At 53.4% G+C, this 17,100-nt stretch overlaps 1 protein-coding gene across 1 annotated transcript in view; it reads right to left on the reverse strand.

The window, feature by feature from the left end:
- The window catches only part of CDR2L (cerebellar degeneration related protein 2 like), a 96,136-nt gene extending 93,360 nt beyond the window's left edge, over positions 1-2,776 (reverse strand). The window contains exon 1 of the mRNA XM_085617065.1: positions 1,976-2,776. Coding sequence (XP_085473191.1) covers positions 1,976-2,054 — 79 coding nt within the window. The 5' untranslated portion in view covers positions 2,055-2,776. The remainder of the gene's footprint in view (positions 1-1,975) is intronic.
- Between the last annotated feature and the right edge of the window lie 14,324 nt (positions 2,777-17,100).

Consider the following 17,100-nt stretch of genomic DNA (forward strand, 5'->3'; position numbering starts at 1 on the left):
GAAAGGGACGGTTTTATGTGGCTAAATGGGTCAGAACATTTGCCCTCCCCACTCAGCGCAGCTTGGCATAGTGTGTAGTCTAGGGCCCTGCAACCCCGAATTTTACAAGTAGCCGTGCAGTCTTTTGTTTCCGGAAGCCTGCGGCAAGCGGGCCTGAAGTCTGTATACGTGTGGGTGGGAGAATTAAATCCAGGTCCGAGGCAGAGAGTGAGGAAGGAGTAGGAAGGGGGAGGCCTTTTCCAACGAGCAGAGAGGGCGAAAGAATGAAATAAAGCAGTGGAATTTGCTTTGACATAGCTGGAACAACTAGCCCTTCTCCAAGGGGCTAGACATTATTGTCATTACTCTGGGACCTCCTGGATTACTGCTGGTGATTTCTGAAGTGCACAGGGAACGATGTGGATCACATTTTTAACTAGCTGGATAGTTCTTTCCAGTCACTTGCAGAGCAAAACAATCTAAAAACTTAATGTTCAGATAAGGACTGTTAGCAGCCTGGCGTGCACAATAAACTGTTTGGGGAACAATTCAGAGGCCACAAAAGAAAGGACAACAGCGATACCTAAAAATGGATGTGCAGAAAACCGGTGGCCAATGGCTCAGCAAAGAGCTAATCCAGTTCAACAGTGGCCCTTACTCTCCTAGCATCACTAGCCGCCCAATCAGAACGGATTGGTTGACCATGTCAAATGCAGCAGATGGTGACGAGTACCAGAACTGTCCATTACCAGAGTCTAGAACCAAGCACAGGCAAGGACAGCAATTAGCACCAACTTCATAACACTAGCCATACTAAAGGCAGCGCAATGTGGTCACGCGGCCAGCTGGATATGACGTTTTAGCCAGTTTGTGGCAGAGATAGGCCAAGGTAACTTAAGAAACCAAACTAAGATTTTTCAAAGGAGTGATTATTATTCTTTTCCATACCTGTGAGGCCATTTCTGAAGATAAGGAGGGATCCGAGTATTTTTGAATAAATGAACGCAAGTGGAAGCGTGCCTCAAGAAGAGAAATGAGGCAGGGACTGAGTGTCGGGAGAACGGGTTTCAAAAAAGGGCAGATGGGCCTCCTCAGGAATGGTGATGCAGAGAAGTACTGTGATGATTGGAAGAGCAGCAGGTTATAAACCACGAGCAGGCCTAAACAAATAAACCAGAACGCTTTCTTAGATTTTAATAATGTTTCCTGTTGCATTTCAGGCAATATTGTCACCGAGCGATTGGAAAGGTTTGATTTTGAAAGTTTCGGACTTTGCCGAGTTCATGTTCCTTGATGATCAAGAATAGCTCCCTTTTACATTTAAAAGCAGAGATACGCTTCATGATGCAGACGGCAGCTTTCTCTTGGGATAAGATACTCACAAAGGAGCTGACATTTGTAGGACTTCATGGGATTTCTTCTTGTAGGTGCCCCTACATCAAACTTCAAACAGACAGCTAAGCGAAAGTGATCGCGATCGCGATCGCGATCAAACATCAAAGCAGCCGTGCGGCCGCGAAAGTGAAAGTAATCCGGGTAAAAGCGGCGCGCGCGCCCGCGCACATGCACTGTAGGTCTAGGCTGACTTGGTTGCACTTTTAAAAGCCCACTACAAAATGTCTCAAAGAGACAGCTTTCGCTGTCTCAGCGAGACCTAAAAAATGGGAGGGATAAGCATGCCTTCGAGACTGAGTGGTTTCATAGTGTTCAGGAGTGGGGATCGTGGATTCTATGGCAGAAATGTGTTCATCAATATCACTTTAACTTATTTCTTGAATGAAGCATTTGAGGGGGTCAGTCTGATTTCAGGGGGTAGGGTGTTCCAGATTCTTGGTGCAATACCTGAGAATGCTCTGTCATACGTTTTCTTTTTCTCCCACCGCCATTCCATCACTTACACCTCTCTCCCAGCACCATATCATCACTTACGCCTCCCTTCCACCACCATTCCATCCCATTACCCGGTTGTGGCCCAGCCCCGTGGTGCCCGCCTTACCCTGCTCCAGGTCATGTTGATGGTACCAGGGCTCCTCTTCTTCACTCTGGAACTCTTCCATTCTCCCTGCGCTCAGCATCAGCGCCACGTCCCTGGCACAGGGGCAGATCGGGAAGGTCGGGCGAGGAGTAAGGTGAGGAGGTAAGTGCTTCAAAGCTTAGCTGGAGCAAGCAGCCTGCGGCTCTCACGCATGGTGTGTACTAAAAATACAACATCAAAGAGCCCAGTGCCAGGATGGAACTTGGCAGGGTCAGAGCATCCAGAGAATGTAATATCCGGCGCAGACCTGCAATTACCAGGCAGCTGGGGATGCTAGTGCCAGGCTGGGGCTGGCATGGAGACAGAGTTCTGGAATAAGCTGGTAGAATCAGACCCTGGGCTTCAAGATAGGCCAGTACAAGGATTACCACAAGTGCAAACGGATTACCAGAAACTGAGAAAAGTTCCCAGCGTGGCAGAGGCGGATTCTGAGCAACCGGAGAGGTTAGTGCCAGGCTGGGTGAGGCAGATCTTGGGTATATGCAGATGTCAGTGCCAGCTCCTGAGTAGTTAAATGTTGTTCTTTTGGGACCACCCGTTCCTGAACAGCGGCATGAATCTTTGGCAGGCCGGCCCGTGGCATCCGGAGAGGCTGGCTCCAGCCCGAGGAAGGCAGGACCTCAGAATCCGAGAGGTTAGTTAGTGCCAGGCTGGGAGAGACTGGTCCAGAGAACCTAGAGAGGTTGGTGCCAGGCTTGGGCGAGCACTTCCGGAGCATCGGGAGGGGTTATTGCCAGGCTGGGCACCGCAGATCCTGAGCATTCAGAGGCGGATGCCAAGCTGAGACATGCAGATCTCCTGACTCCAGAGAGGGCAGTGGCAGGCTGAGACAGGCAGCTCTCCTGACTCCAGAGAGGGCAGTCGCAGGCTGAGACAGGCAGCTCTCCTGACTCCAGAGAGGGCAGTGGCAGGTTGAGACAGGCAGATCAAGGAAACCCGGGGGTGCTGGTACCAGGCAGTAACAGGCAGGTCTCCCACATCCAGAGAGGGTAGTGCCAAGCAGTGACAGGCAGTTCTCCTGCATCCAGGCTGGTGCCAGTCTTGGACGGCCTCCCGAGAGGCTGTGCCAGGCAGGCCCTCCTGGGCAACCAGAGAAGCTGGTGCCTGACTGGTATGAAAGGCTGTTACTGCCTACTCCTCCATGCCCAGGACTTGCCCGGGCTGGGCACTGCAGTACCAGGCGGGACCCCTGCAGCCGTGGTGCCGGCCTGCTCTCAGTCTGCACTCCCCGCTTACATCAGCGGCGCCCACCGGCCTCCCGCAGTCAGCAGGGGACGTGGCAGTTCAGCCCCTTACCCCACCTCCTCTCCCGGTGCAGCACTGACAGGCAGAGACCCCTCGGCTGCCGCCGCTCGTCACCGGTCCCGAGTATGAAAGGAGAGGCGCGGAGGGAGTCTCTGGTGGGGGTTGGGAAGGCGAGAATCCAGGAGAGTTCAGTCTGGGAGGGAGCCTGAAAGAGCCCAGAGCATCCTCTGCAGCCTGGAGGGGAGGGAAGCCGGCCCAGCATCCCCCAGCACTGACAGCGGGGGGAAGGCGGGAGGAGGAGAGAAGGACGAGACCAGTGGGAGGAGCGAAGGAGGAGACGGGGCGGAGAGCACGGAGGGGGAAGGAAAGGGGCCGCCTTCCTGCAGCCAATAAAAAACGCGGTACTGTGCTGGCAGGATACGTCATACAAGTGTTTCCAAAGTAAGTATATGGACCACATTTCTACCACGGCCTCACCACTTGTGGGTTGTTACAGTTTCCAGGCTGTACAGATGTATTTGTCTATTTTTGGGGCAGTTTCTTTGAGCCACGTGAGTGGATCCCATTTTGCTGATTTTGCAGCAGTTTTTGTCTGCTTCTAGCTCACGGCGTCTCTCTCGTGGGCATTTATCTCAGATGTTCTTGTCTGCAGGGCTGAGCCGCTCCTCACAGGACAATCCTCTGGCATTTGCCATCATCCCTGCCAGTCTCATTTTCCAGCCTATGGCCACTCGCTCCATCAGCTCTGACAGCTGTGAGGGGCGTGGAAAGAGAGGAGGGAAAACAAGGAGTGGGGATGGACCATCAGATGACACAACCCCCATCGAACAACTCACCACCAGCTCACAGAACCAGCTTGGAAAAGCCATGTAAGAAAGTGTCAGCTGTGTATCACTGCTTGCAGGCTCGGCCTGGACCATACGGCCAGTGAAGGCTGGTTTTATATGTCATTATGGGCTGGACCATACGGCCAGTGAAGGCTGGTTTTTTATCCCATTATGTTATGGACAGGACCATACATAGGGCCAGTGAAAGCTGGTTTTATATGTCATTATGGGCTGGAACTTACGGCCAGTGAAGGCTGGTTTTATATGTCATTATGTAATGGACAGGACCATACATAGGGCCAGTGAAAGCTGGTTCAATATTTGTCAATATGAGCTGGCTTACAGGGCCAGGCAGGCTGGTTCCTTAATGGTCAGTGCATTACACATCACATTTTCTGAAGGAGCTCAGCAGTACAGCTGCTGGGGCTGTGGTGCCAGGAACATTTGTACGTGGGCATGTTATTGTTATGACTACTTGTAGAGTACACATCTTACCCAGGGGGTAACCAGGCGCTAGATAAGAAGGGATCTGAGCAGACTGAGTCTGAGTTCTAGGTAAAGAGTCATGACTTAGTTTCTTGCGGACTTAAGGACAGAGGAGATGGCTCTGATGTGCAGGCGGAGGTTATTCCAGCCCATCGGTGCGAGGTACGAGAATGTGTAACCTCCGGTTCTGTAGCTGTAGGGGATGTGAGCAAGCAGGAGTTTGGCCTAGCGTAGGTTTCTGATCAGGGTGTGGAAGCTGTTGAGGTAAGCAGGGCCTAGGTTGTGAAAGGCTTTGTATGTGTGGGTGAGGCGCTTGAAGAGTGAGCGTTTGTGGATGGGTAGTCAGTGGAGCTCTTTGAGATGTGGGGTAATGTGTGTGCAGGGTTGGAACCTGAGAGTGAGTTTGATCGATGAGTTCTGTATGACTTGAAATCTCCTGGTCAGTTGGGCGGTGATGCCGACATAGAGTGCAGTTGTTGGGGATAAGTGCTTTGGTGGCGGTCGGCCTGTGTTTATTGGGAGCCATTTGAAGATTTTTCTGAGGATCTTTAGGATGCAGAAGCAGGAAGAGGCAACAGTTTTGACTTGGGTGGTCATCGAGAGTTGGTTGTCCACCACTATGGGGTGACATATGCAAAAAGAACAACTGATGGACAGAATGCTGAAAAATGTTAAACATTCACCTCAGTTCAGAGATCTGCACCTAAATCCATCCTTTTTTTGCTCCCCATGCCATTCCAGTTTAAAAACAGCCATGTGCAAATCAGTCTTGATCCTGCTTCCCATGGAGATAGCCCACCCCAAACTGATAGGCCAGGTCCTCCCTGGCCCAGAAACAAGCATCCTGGGGCCGGTTTCCGGGTAGACTGTTCCCAAGAGGAGCAGGGTCAAGACTGATTTGCATATGGCTGGGTCCAAACTGGGGTGGCATAGTGAGCAAAAGAACGATGGATTAAACCCAGATCTCTTGCCTGGTGCGAGTGGTTAAAAAGTTTCAGTACTCCATCCATCATCTTGTTGTGTTTGCCATGTTCGCCCTAAGTGGCCAACCGTATGCCCAGATGTGGGTCCCTTGCTTGCTGCGCCACTGGATTCAAGCTAGCCTGACTGATGAGGGGTGCTACCCCGAAACATATCCCAGGATGCTTGTTTCTGGTCTTGGGAGAACCTGGCCTGGCAGTTCGGGATGGACTGTTCCAGTGAAGAGCATTTTCAAGACTGGTAGATGAGGGCGCCTCTCGGATGGAGTTGTTGGAGAGGTGCAGTTTGAAGTCCAGTATCCTAGAAGGTCGCTGGTGTTGGCAGACATGATGGAGCAGAGTATGTTTTCTTTGAAGAAAAAACAAGGCAAAAAGCAAAAGAGCAGAGCAAGAGTCAGTGTGCAAACACTGAAAGGAAAGTTAGCAAACAGAGAAAAAGAGCTGAGCGAGAGTGCAGAGAGTGAAAGGAAAATGGCAAAGAGGCAAAAGAGGAAAAGCTAAGAGCAGCAAAAGGAGAATTGCTAGACAGACGCAGGATGCACAAGAGGCAGAGGTGGTTGGCAGGAGTGCGAGCTGTGAGCCTCAGGAAAGTATTGGAGCTGGGTGTGCGCGTGCCAGACCTGGTTAAAGGACTGGGCACAGGTAAGTGGGTAGGCAAGGCCGAGCAGTGCCCTCATAATAATGCATCAGGGAAGATAGACATAAACAGACCCAAACACAAACTATCCAAAAGAGTCACGAAAAGTCTGTAATCACAATTAGTAAATGTGTGCCATATTTTTTACATGGTCCAGATTTGTGTCTATATAGATATATATAGATATAGTTAGTTTCCGCATTTCCATCTGTGGCTGCCGTTCTCGTACATGACGGGTGCTGCAGCTTGCAAGGGCGGTCACTCATACAACACCATTCTGACACACATGATTGATAAATATTTATTTCATTTTTACCACAAGATGCGTTTTGGCCCGCTGCCCTTCGTCAATGTCAACATCCATCTGTCGGTTTGTTGTCGTGGTAAAAATTAAATAAAGATTTATCAGTAATCGCTCCTGAGTGAGTGACGTTCCTGTGTGGAGAGAAACACACACACATATATATATAAATATATCACAACTCCCCACACAAGTAGAAATCAACCAGCACTCTCGTTACTGCAAATCTCTTACAGATTTTTTGGGCGAAACAAAAATAAACACGACAAACGCGTTTCGGCAAAACCTCCTTTGTCAATGTCGGCGCCCTCATTGTCATGGCAACATATAAACACTTAGCTTTCGCAGTGATTAAAAAACGGACAAAGCATATTAGAATACAATAGGCGCCATCTTTGAACGTGTTTTCAGGACAGAGTGAGAAATTCATTGCACTCTCATATTACCATAATTCATACGAAATTTCAAATATTCACAAGCCTTAAATGCAAATGCAGTTAAATCAGAGAGTGAAAATAAAATTAAATTGAATTAAATTTCATTCGAAGTGCAGCCTGTTTCCGGTACTTACATTATATACATTATTACATTGTTTATATGTACATATTTACACTGTATTGCCTGGTGGGGACTGTTCAGTAAATATCTCATTATATTTAACTATAGATCTAAGTATGTCGCCTGTGGAGTGTTAGCCTTACTCTTGCCCTATATGGGCCATGGCTATCAGTTCAAGCAAATTGATTACCCCACTATAGGTCTGACCCACCCCTCTAACCAACAATACCTTGTGTACCAAGGATGTTATTAAGCCCTGTATGGGCCCTATTCACCACAAATAGGTTACACTTGCTATAGTCCTGTCCCTACGTTCTTATCAGGCTCTAGAGGAGTCATGGTGTTCCCAGATGTATAGCGAGCTCTTCTCCACTGTTTAACCCCCGGGGATTTGCTTTGGAGGTCTATAATGAATCTTGATTCAAGTCTCCTCAGTCTTCTCTCCCTGTCTCCTCCTCTAACATCTTTGGGGACATGATCAAGGCAGAAAAACTGTAACAGGGATCTATCTCGCATGTGGTGGCTGGCAAAGTGCCACGCCACCGGGTAACTCGTGTCGTTGCTGGCAATGGTCCTTTGATGCTCGAGGACCCTCATCTTCACCTGGTTTATAGTACTCCCTACATACCTAAGGTTGCAGGGGCAAATCAGGCAGTATATCACAAATGTGGTACTGCATGTCATAAATCTGGTGATGTTTCTTGCTCCTTTTAGCCCAGGTACCTCATATGTCGTCACCCTCTTACTGGTGGCGCAGGCCCTGCATTTACCACAGGGAAAGGAGCCTCGTAGATCACCCAGACCCTGTGTTTTTTCTCTGCCCCCAAATGACTTTCCACAAGATGGTCCCTGATGGATCTTGTTCGTCTGAAGGTGATACCTGGTCTCTCGGGTAGATCCTTGCCTATAATCACATCAGATTTCACAATTCGCCAGTTTCTATACATGATTTTCCTCACCTTACTAGCAACATTCGAGTATCTGGTGATCGTCCTAAAATTGTTGGTCTCTACGTTACTCTTTTTCTTGCTGGACCCCCGTATAAGGTCTGTCCTCTCCACATTGAATCCCTTCAGGTGAGCTGCCTGTAGGTTTTTTTTCGAGTAGCCCTTCACTTTGAAGCGACCCAGACTTTGAGATGCCGCTTCAAGATAATCCTCCGGCCTAGAGCTGTTCCTCTTGATCCTCAAGAGCTCCCCCTAGGGGATGCTCTGGATCAGACTCCGAGGATGGCTACTCGTTCCATGAAGGACTTAGTTGCCTGCTGTCTTTTTTTCTGTATATTGCTGTATGCAGTTTATTCTCATACACAAACACTCTCAGGTCTAAGAAGGTTACTTCTTTGGTACTCATTTCCCCAGTGAATTCCGGATTTAAATCGTTCTCATTGAGGCTGGAGAAATACCTTTTTGCTTGTTCTATCGACCCTCTCCAGATTATGAAGAGGTCATCGATGTAACGTCTCCAGCACACTACATGATCCATCCACTCCTCAGCCGAATCGGCCCAGGCCACCTGCTTCTCCCACCAGCCAACTAAAGGTTTGCATAACTGGGGGCGAAGCAGGTGCCCATCGTTGTACCCTGTATCTGCCTAAAACGCTGGTCCTGAAAAAGGAAAATGTTGTGATTTAAACAAAAGTGAATACATTTTTCCAGCATTTTGTTATGTCCCAAGAACTTTAGGGGCCTCCCCCTCAAGAAGAATGTTATTGCTTCCAATCTGTCCTCGTGCCGTATGCTGGTATATAGACTGGACACGTCTAGGGTGATCATCACAAAATCTTCCTCCTACTCGATCCCCTCTATCTGTCTCAGAAAGTCCTTCGTATCCCGAGTATATGAAGATAACTGCAATACAAAGGGGAACAGGAAGTAGTCCACATATCTGGACAGGTTCTCCGTCAAGCCTCCTATAGTGGAGACTATAGGACGTCCCGGTGGTCTAGTGGCATTTTTGTGGATCTTCGGTAGGTGGTAAAAAGTCGGAATCCTTGGATGTCTATTCTGCAAGAACTGGTATTCCTCTGTGGATAGGATCCCTTGACGAAACCATTTCATTAACATACTTTCAAATTCTTGTATGCTCCGAATGTAGTCCCTTTCAGTGACTCGAATATATTTGTGTTGGACCCGGCCTCGTGGCGTGGCCCATTCAGACCCGTAGCGACACCAGACTAACCTCTACACCCCACCCGACCCTGACTAACGCAGCCTACCCGACCCAGAACCCGGGGTCACCCCCGTCCTCCCCTCCATCTTCCAGACACCGGGCACCCTTCCCCTTCCATCGGCCTCGCGGCCTCCAGTGACCCGGCCCAGTACCCCAGATGGCCGCCCTAGATCCAAGCGCAACCCCGGCCTAGCCGCGCCATACCGGCTGGGGGGAGAGAGAGCTCCTGGTGAGTAGGAGAGGGAGGAGTAGTTTCATTCACACCTGGCCTCTTCCCAAGAGATAGTTTCAATCGCCCCTCCGGCCACCCTGAGGGCTGGCTCCACGCCTGCTGCGTGTCTGGGATCCCTCCCGACCCGCTTTGAAAGGATCAAAGGGCCGCGGGGCAAGGACCCCAACAACCGACCCCCAGGCGCTAAGACCCCTGCCCGTGAGGACTCCGGCCATCAAAGAGGAGTCGACCTATAACAAGGGGCGCCCTGGGACCCTTGGCAGTTGAATCCTGGAACAGAACAAGCCCTGCTGACGTGGTCGCGGCTGACGAACATCCTCCCAAAATCCGACGGAACTCTTGGAACCTCGGTGAGCCCTGCAGACAGCGTCGCGGCTCCCCCTGGCAGAGACGGACTTCTGCCTAAAAACATCCGAGTCCTGCTGACGTGGTCGCGGCACACCTTGCACCCTAGAGAACTCTGAGCCCTGCTGAGTGACTCGCGGCTCCTGAAAGATTGTCCGACCTCCGACACCCGGACTCGAGCCCTGCAGATTTGGGACACACTCAAGAGACATTCCGGTCCGGCTGGGCCCTAAAGATCATCTCGTATCCCCCGGCTCGAGGATTGAGAGCCGTGCGCCGGATACGCTCCCGCATTGACCCAGAGCCTAAGACTGTCCCGCTACCCCTACCCCAACCGAGACTTTGTGAGCCCTTGCTCTACTTGTATATACGCCTCTGCGGATCATAAAGATCCTGATATCTCTAGATAAAGCATACGTACTCCAGAATCTACGGTGTGGTGTCTCTGTGTTGCCTGGTACTAAATCAAGCGTGTACGATCCTAGGTACGAGACCCAGCCCTGAGGGGGTCTCCGGCCGGTGCTCGGCTACTTCTCCCGGAAGGGTAAGGCGCAGGGGGGTCAGGTACTTATTCTGTCCGTCCCTGAGGCTAGCCTTTCTAACACTGGTGGCAAGCGACGGGATCCGAGCCCACAATCTAGAGATCGTACAACAAATGGTTGACGCACTACCGAACAAAGACGACAGAAGAAACCACCATGAGCACCGCTGAAACCGACGCGAGTGCTACATTTTGTGTACAGCGATTAGAAGAATACACACACAAGGAGCTGAAACAATTTTGCAAACAACGAAAGATCGCTACCACTGGTCTGAACACCAAGGAAGACATGCAACAAGCCCTGAAAGCCTGGGTGGAGTCCGGAGCCTCCCTTCCCCGACTGGACGACGTCGGTGAGGAGACAGAGCGGGCGGACGAGCTCAGGAACTTCCCGAGAACAAGCAATAACCCCCAAGCGCAAAGCAACGCAGCGAGTGGGGGCTGGTCCCCGGAAGACGTCACAGACAGGGAAAGGGACCGAAGTCATGAACTAGAAATGGCCAAACTGAAAATAGACGGCGAGATAAGGCTAGCCGAAAAAAAGCTAGCAGTGGAACAACTCCGAGTACAAGGAGAGCTAGAAGAAAAGAAGTTGCAACGGGAGCACGAGGAAAAAAAAACTTCAGCTTGAGCACGAGCGCAGCTTGAAAGAAATAGAGTTCCGAGCAAGGAGCGAGGGAGCTCGACCCTCGGGGGGCCAGGAACCCGCACCCCTGGGGGAACCGAAAGTCCACATCCCTAAGGATGTGGTCAAAGAGTACTGTCGGAATGATGACATCCAGCAGTGGTTCAAATCCTACGAGGTAGCCATGACCTCCCACCGCGTCCCACAGAAGGACTGGAGGGCCGGGTTGTGGGGGCAATTCCTGAGCGAAGGACGAGACACCCTCCTCGACCTACCGGCCTCTATGCAAACATCCTACAGCCACATGAAGGAGGCCCTCCTAGCGAAATACGGCCTCACCCCCGAAATGTATCGGCAGCAGTTCCGGGACTGCCGAAAGATCCCAGGCACCACCTGGGTGGAATACGTGAACTTTTACAGCCGGACGCTGGAAGGGTGGATCAAGGGCAGCAAGGTAACCACCTTCGAAGAATTGACCGACCTCATTGCCTGGGAACACTTGTCCACAAACTGTTTTGTAGAACTAAGCCAGCACCTGCTCGACAGCAAGCTCGCAGACCCGAGGAAGCTGGCCGTCGAAGCAGATCACTGGGTAAACACCCGGGTCCCCCGGAACCCCGTCGGGGACTACCCCCGCAGCCATCAAGGACCTCCCCGTCAGAGAGGGGGGAAAATCAAGGGAAACAGAGGGAGTTTCCATCCGGGCCCCCGCGTAGCCCCCCGAGGAACCCACCCCCGGGGTTCCCAGCTCCTCCGCCAGGCAGTGCCGCCACCCCAGGCAGACAAGGACCCCGGGTGAATATCACATGTTTCCGCTGTCAACGGCTAGGGCATTACGCCAGCGACCCTCAGTGCCCCATGACCCAGAAACCCCCCACGACAGCTCCCCCAGCCCGACACATGGCCACCGCGACCCTAGGGGAGGAGTTTGAGGACCCCGAGGGATGGGGACCTGCAGCCATGGCCCTGGTCTCTCTAGGAGATCAAGATATGATTCCCAGGGCACCCCTACCCGCAAACACCAAGAAGTACCGCCAGCTAGTAAAGGTTAACGGCCACCCGGTGGAGGCCCTTCGCGACACCGGGGCGAGCATCATTGGTGTCCTCAGCCACTTAGTCCAGACGGACCAGATTATCCCAAATGTCTTTTGCCCTGTGATAGCTTCCGACAACACTGAGAGTTTGTGTAAGGTGGCCTTGGTGTCATTCGAATGGGGGGGGAGTAACCGGAACATTACGGGTAGCTGTCCGAACCGCACAACCTGTAGACTGCCTCCTGGGAAACGACCTGGAAAGTTCCCCCGGGAGACAGGTCGAGCGCAAGACCCACCTCGGGATGATGGGACTGCCAGAATGGGTGTGCGCAACCACCCGATCCATGGTGGCCCGACTACCCCCCCGCGGGGGAGTCGAGGACGAAACCCCCAGCACCACCTCCGTTGACCAAACCGGAGACGACCCTGTTGAACCTCACGCCCTATCCCCAGGAGAAGAGCCCCTCACCGACGATGGGCTCGTGCAGCCCGACCACGCGCAGATCACAGAGTTAGGTGATCTGCCCGAGTTGGCCCAGTGGCGCCACGAAGGGGGCCCCTCCCGAGAGAAGTTCTGCAGAGAACAAGCGACCTGTCCTTCCCTGGTCGGACCCCGGCAGCAGGCCGTCGCCCAAGCCGGGGGCGACCAAACAGGAACCCACTTATTGTATTGGGAGAATGACCTCCTGTATAGCGAACAGCGGGCTGCCGAGCTAGGATCAGCCCGGGTGCTGGTGGTCCCCCTACGCTTTCGAGACTTCCTCCTGGGCTTGGCCCATGATGTACCCCTGGCCGACCACTTGGGCCAGGACAAGACCTACCACCGCCTAGTAACGCACTTTTACTGGCCAAAAATGCAAGCCCACGTAGAGGCCCACTGCAAGTCCTGCCCCACGTGCCAGGCCAGTGGTAAAAGTGGAGGGAAGCGCAAGGCTCCCCTCCAACCCTTCCCAGTCGTCAGTACGCCCTTCGAGCGGGACGGAATTGACATCGTGGGGCCCCAGGAACCCAAGACCGCCCAGGGTCACCGCTTTATCCTCGTCCTAGTGGACCATGCCACACGATACCCGGAGGCCATCCCCCTCCGCACCGTCACGGCCCCCGTGGTGGGCCGGGCCTTAATGGGGATCTTCTCCCGGGTAGGGTTCCCCCGAGAGGTCGTGAGCGACCGGGGCACCAATTTTATCTCAAAATATATGAAATCCCTGTGGCAACAATGTGGAGTAGCTTATAAATTCACTACCCTCACCATCCCCAAGGCAATGGCCTAGTGGAGCGGTTTAACCGGACTCTGAAGGGAATGATCATGGGTCTCGAGGAGCCCCTGCGGCGTAAGTGGGACGTCCTTCTCCCCTGCCTCCTGTTCGCCTACCGGGAAGTCCCCCAGAAGTCCTTGGGGTTCAGCCCGTTTGAATTACTAGATGGGCACCCAGTCAGAGGTCCCCTAAATCTAGTCAAAGAGGGATGGGAGACGGCACCCCGTAACCCCCCGCAGGACGTGTTCCGGTACCTGTTGACTCTCAGGAACCAGACTCGGAAGTTCCGAGAGCTGGCCGAAGCCAACCTCGAGGCGAGCCAGGAACCAGGAAGAAATGAAGCGCTGGTACGACCAGAACGCCACGCTGCTCGCAGCAGGTCTGGGTGATGGCCCCAGTGTAGCCGTGCGCCCTCCAAGACAAATGGACCGGGCCCTTCAAAGTGGTCGAACTGAAAAGTCAGGTGACATACGTGGTGGACGTCCAGTCCCCTCGGAACCCGCTTCGGGTCCTCCACGTGAACCGCCTCAATCCTCACTTCGTGCGGACGGAATTGAGCTTGCTTCTGGCCACAGACGACGGGGCGGAAGAGGAAACGGAGCCTCTTCCTGACCTCCTGCGGGCCAAAGAAAAGGACGGCTCCGTGGAGGGGGGATCCTCGCCCCCTCCCTCACACCCCAACAACACGAGGACTGCCACCGGCTCTTGGGCCAGTTCTCCGACCTGTTCTCCCTCGTCCCCATGGTCACCGACTGGTGCGTCCACGACGTGGACACCGGAGACAGCCCACCGGTACGGCACCAAGCCTACCGCGTCCCCGACCGAATCCGGGCCTGCATCCAGGCGGAAGTATCGAAGATGTTATCCCTAGGGGTGATCGAGCCCACAGACAGTCCGTGGGCCAGCCCAGTGGTGCTCGTTCCAAAAGCAGCTGCCCCTGGTGTTGCCCCCGAACTACGATTCTGCGTGGACTACAGGGGGCTCAATGCGGTCACCTGAGCCGACGCTCACCCTCTCCCCCGCGCAGATGAGCTCATTGACCGCCTTGAGTCTGCTCATTTTCTCAGAACCTTCGATTTGACCTGCGGATACTGGCAAATTGCACTCACGGAAGGCGCCAAGGAGCGGTCCGCCTTCTCCACCCCGGCTGGGCACTATCGCTTCAGAGTGATGCCATTCGGGATGAAAAACGCCCCGGCCACCTTTCAGAGACTGGTGAATCGAGTCCTGGCCGGGCTGGAATAGTTTAGCGCCGCCTATCTGGACGATATTGCGGTATTCAGTTCCGGATGGGGTGAGCACCTCCAGCACCTCCGGAGGGTCTTGGGGGCCCTGCGCCAAGCCGGCCTCACAGTAAAAGGCAGCAAATGTCAGATTGGGCAAGGATCGGGGGTCTACCTGGGGCACCAGGTCAGCAGCGGGCAGGTCGCCCCCCTCCAACCTAAGATTGATGCCATCCTGGCCTGGGAACCACCAACTACCCAAACCGAAGTCCGCGCCTTTCTGGGCCTCACTGGTTACTACCGGAGGTTCATCCAAGGTTACGGCAGCCTCGTAGGACCCCTCACGGAGCTCACGTCCAAAAAACAACCTAAAAAGGTGCAGTGGACACCTGCCTGCCAGAAGTCGTTCGACGCCCTGAAACTCGCCATGTGTACGGCCCCTGTGCTCCAAGCCCCCGATTACTCCAAAGAGTTTTTGGTACAAACGGATGCTTCCGAGCATGGCATTGGGGCCGTCCAATCCCAGCTCAATGAGAAGGGCTTAGATAAGCCCGTGGCCTTCATTAGCCGACGGTTACTGCCCCGAGAGCAACGATGGAGCATCATTGAACGCGAGGCGTTCGCCGTAGTCTGGGCTCTAAAGAAACTGCGACCATACCTCTTCGGAACCCACTTCCGAGTCCAGACGGATCATCGACCTTTACGGTGGCTCATGCAGATGGGGGGGAGAAACCCAAATTGCTACGATGGTCCATCTCCCTCCAGGGGATGGACTTCACAGTAGAGCATCGCCCTGGCAACGACCACGCCAACGCTGACGGCCTCTCCAGATTCTTCCGCCTCAGCGAAGAGAACCCCCAAGAGGATGGGTAGTTCTCTCCGGGCCTTCAGCTGGGGGGGACGCATGTTGGACCCGGCCTCGTGGCGTGGCCCATTCAGACCCGTAGCGACACCAGACTAACCTCTACACCCCACCCGACCCTGACTAACGCAGCCTACCCGACCCAGAACCCGGGGTCACCCCCGTCCTCCCCTCCATCTTCCCGACACCGGGCACCCTTCCCCTTCCATCGGCCTCGCGGCCTCCAGTGACCCGGCCCAGTACCCCAGATGGCCGCCCTCGATCCAAGCGCAACCCCGGCCTAGCCGCGCCATACTGGCTGGGGGGAGAGAGAGCTCCTGGTGAGTAGGAGAGGGAGGAGTAGTTTCATTCACACCTGGCCTCTTCCCAAGAGATAGTTTCGATCGCCCCTCCGGCCACCCTGAGGGCTGGCTCCACGCCTGCTGCGTGTCTGGGATCCCTCCCGACCCCGCTTTGTAAGGATCAAAGGGCCGCGGGGCAAGGACTCCCAACAACCGACCCCCAGGCGCTAAGACCCCTGCCCGTGAGGACTCCGGACATCAAAGAGGAGTCAACCTATAACAAGGGGCGCCCCGGGACCCTTGGCAGTTGAATCCTGGAACAGAACAAGCCCTGCTGACGTGGTCGCAGCTGAAGAACATCCTCCCAAAATCCGACGGAACTCTTGGAACCTCGGTGAGCCCTGCAGACAGCGTCGCGGCTCCCCCTGGCAGAGACGGACTTCTGCCTAAAAACATCCGAGCCCTGCTGACGTGGTCGCAGCTCACCTTGCACCCTAGAGAACTCTGAGCCCTGCTGAGTGACTCGCGGCTCCTGAAAGATTGTCCGACCTCCGACACCCGGACTCGAGCCCTGCAGATTTGGGACACACTCAAGAGACATTCCGGTCCGGCTGGGCCCCAAAGATCATCTCGTATCCCCCGGCTTGAGGATTGAGAGCCGTGCTCCGGATACGCTCCCGCATTGACCCAGAGCCTAAGACTGTCCCGCTACCCCTACCCCAACCGAGACTTTGTGAGCCCTTGCTCTTCTTGTATATACACCTCTGCGGATCATAAAGATCCTGATATCTCTAGATAAAGCATACGTACTCCAGAATCTACGGTGTGGTGTCTCTGTGTTGCCTGGTACTAAATCAAGCGTGTACCATCCTAGGTACGAGACCCAGCCCTGAGGGGGTCTCCGGCCGGTGCTCGGCTACTTCTCCCGGAAGGGTGAGGCGCAGGGGGGTCAGGTACTTATTCTATCCGTCCCTGAGGCTAGCCTTTCTAACAATTTGGATTCATCGTTCAACTGTCTCAAGGCTTCATTGCAATAGTTTTCTCTTGTTTGCAGAACTATATTTCCTCCTTTGTCGGAAGGTTTCACTACAATTGATTTGTCGCTATTCAGATCTTTTATCGCTCTCCTTTGTACATAGGATAGATTCCACTTACACGGGGGTTGTTCCTATGTCCTGAGTTTTAATAGGTCTCTGTTGACATTGTCAGAGAAAATATCTATGTCATCCACCGGTGTTTGTGGATAGAATCTCGAGACCGGTTTGAATGGGCATGGTGTGCCCACCTGTGCTACTCCCTAGATTTCTAGATCTTCATTTGGACTAACAGATGGATTGGTGCCGAATTCTCCTCCCATTCTCACCTCCTCCATTGTTGCCAGGTTCTCTAGATCATTTGCCATTAGGATGTCAGTTTCATCTGCCACGCTCCTGCTTGTCACACTTCTTTGGCCAGCATTTCGTTGTTTGAAATACTTATAT

The sequence above is a fragment of the Triturus cristatus genome, chromosome 7 (genome assembly GCF_964204655.1).
Source record: "Triturus cristatus chromosome 7, aTriCri1.1, whole genome shotgun sequence".
NCBI lineage: Eukaryota > Metazoa > Chordata > Amphibia > Caudata > Salamandridae > Triturus > Triturus cristatus.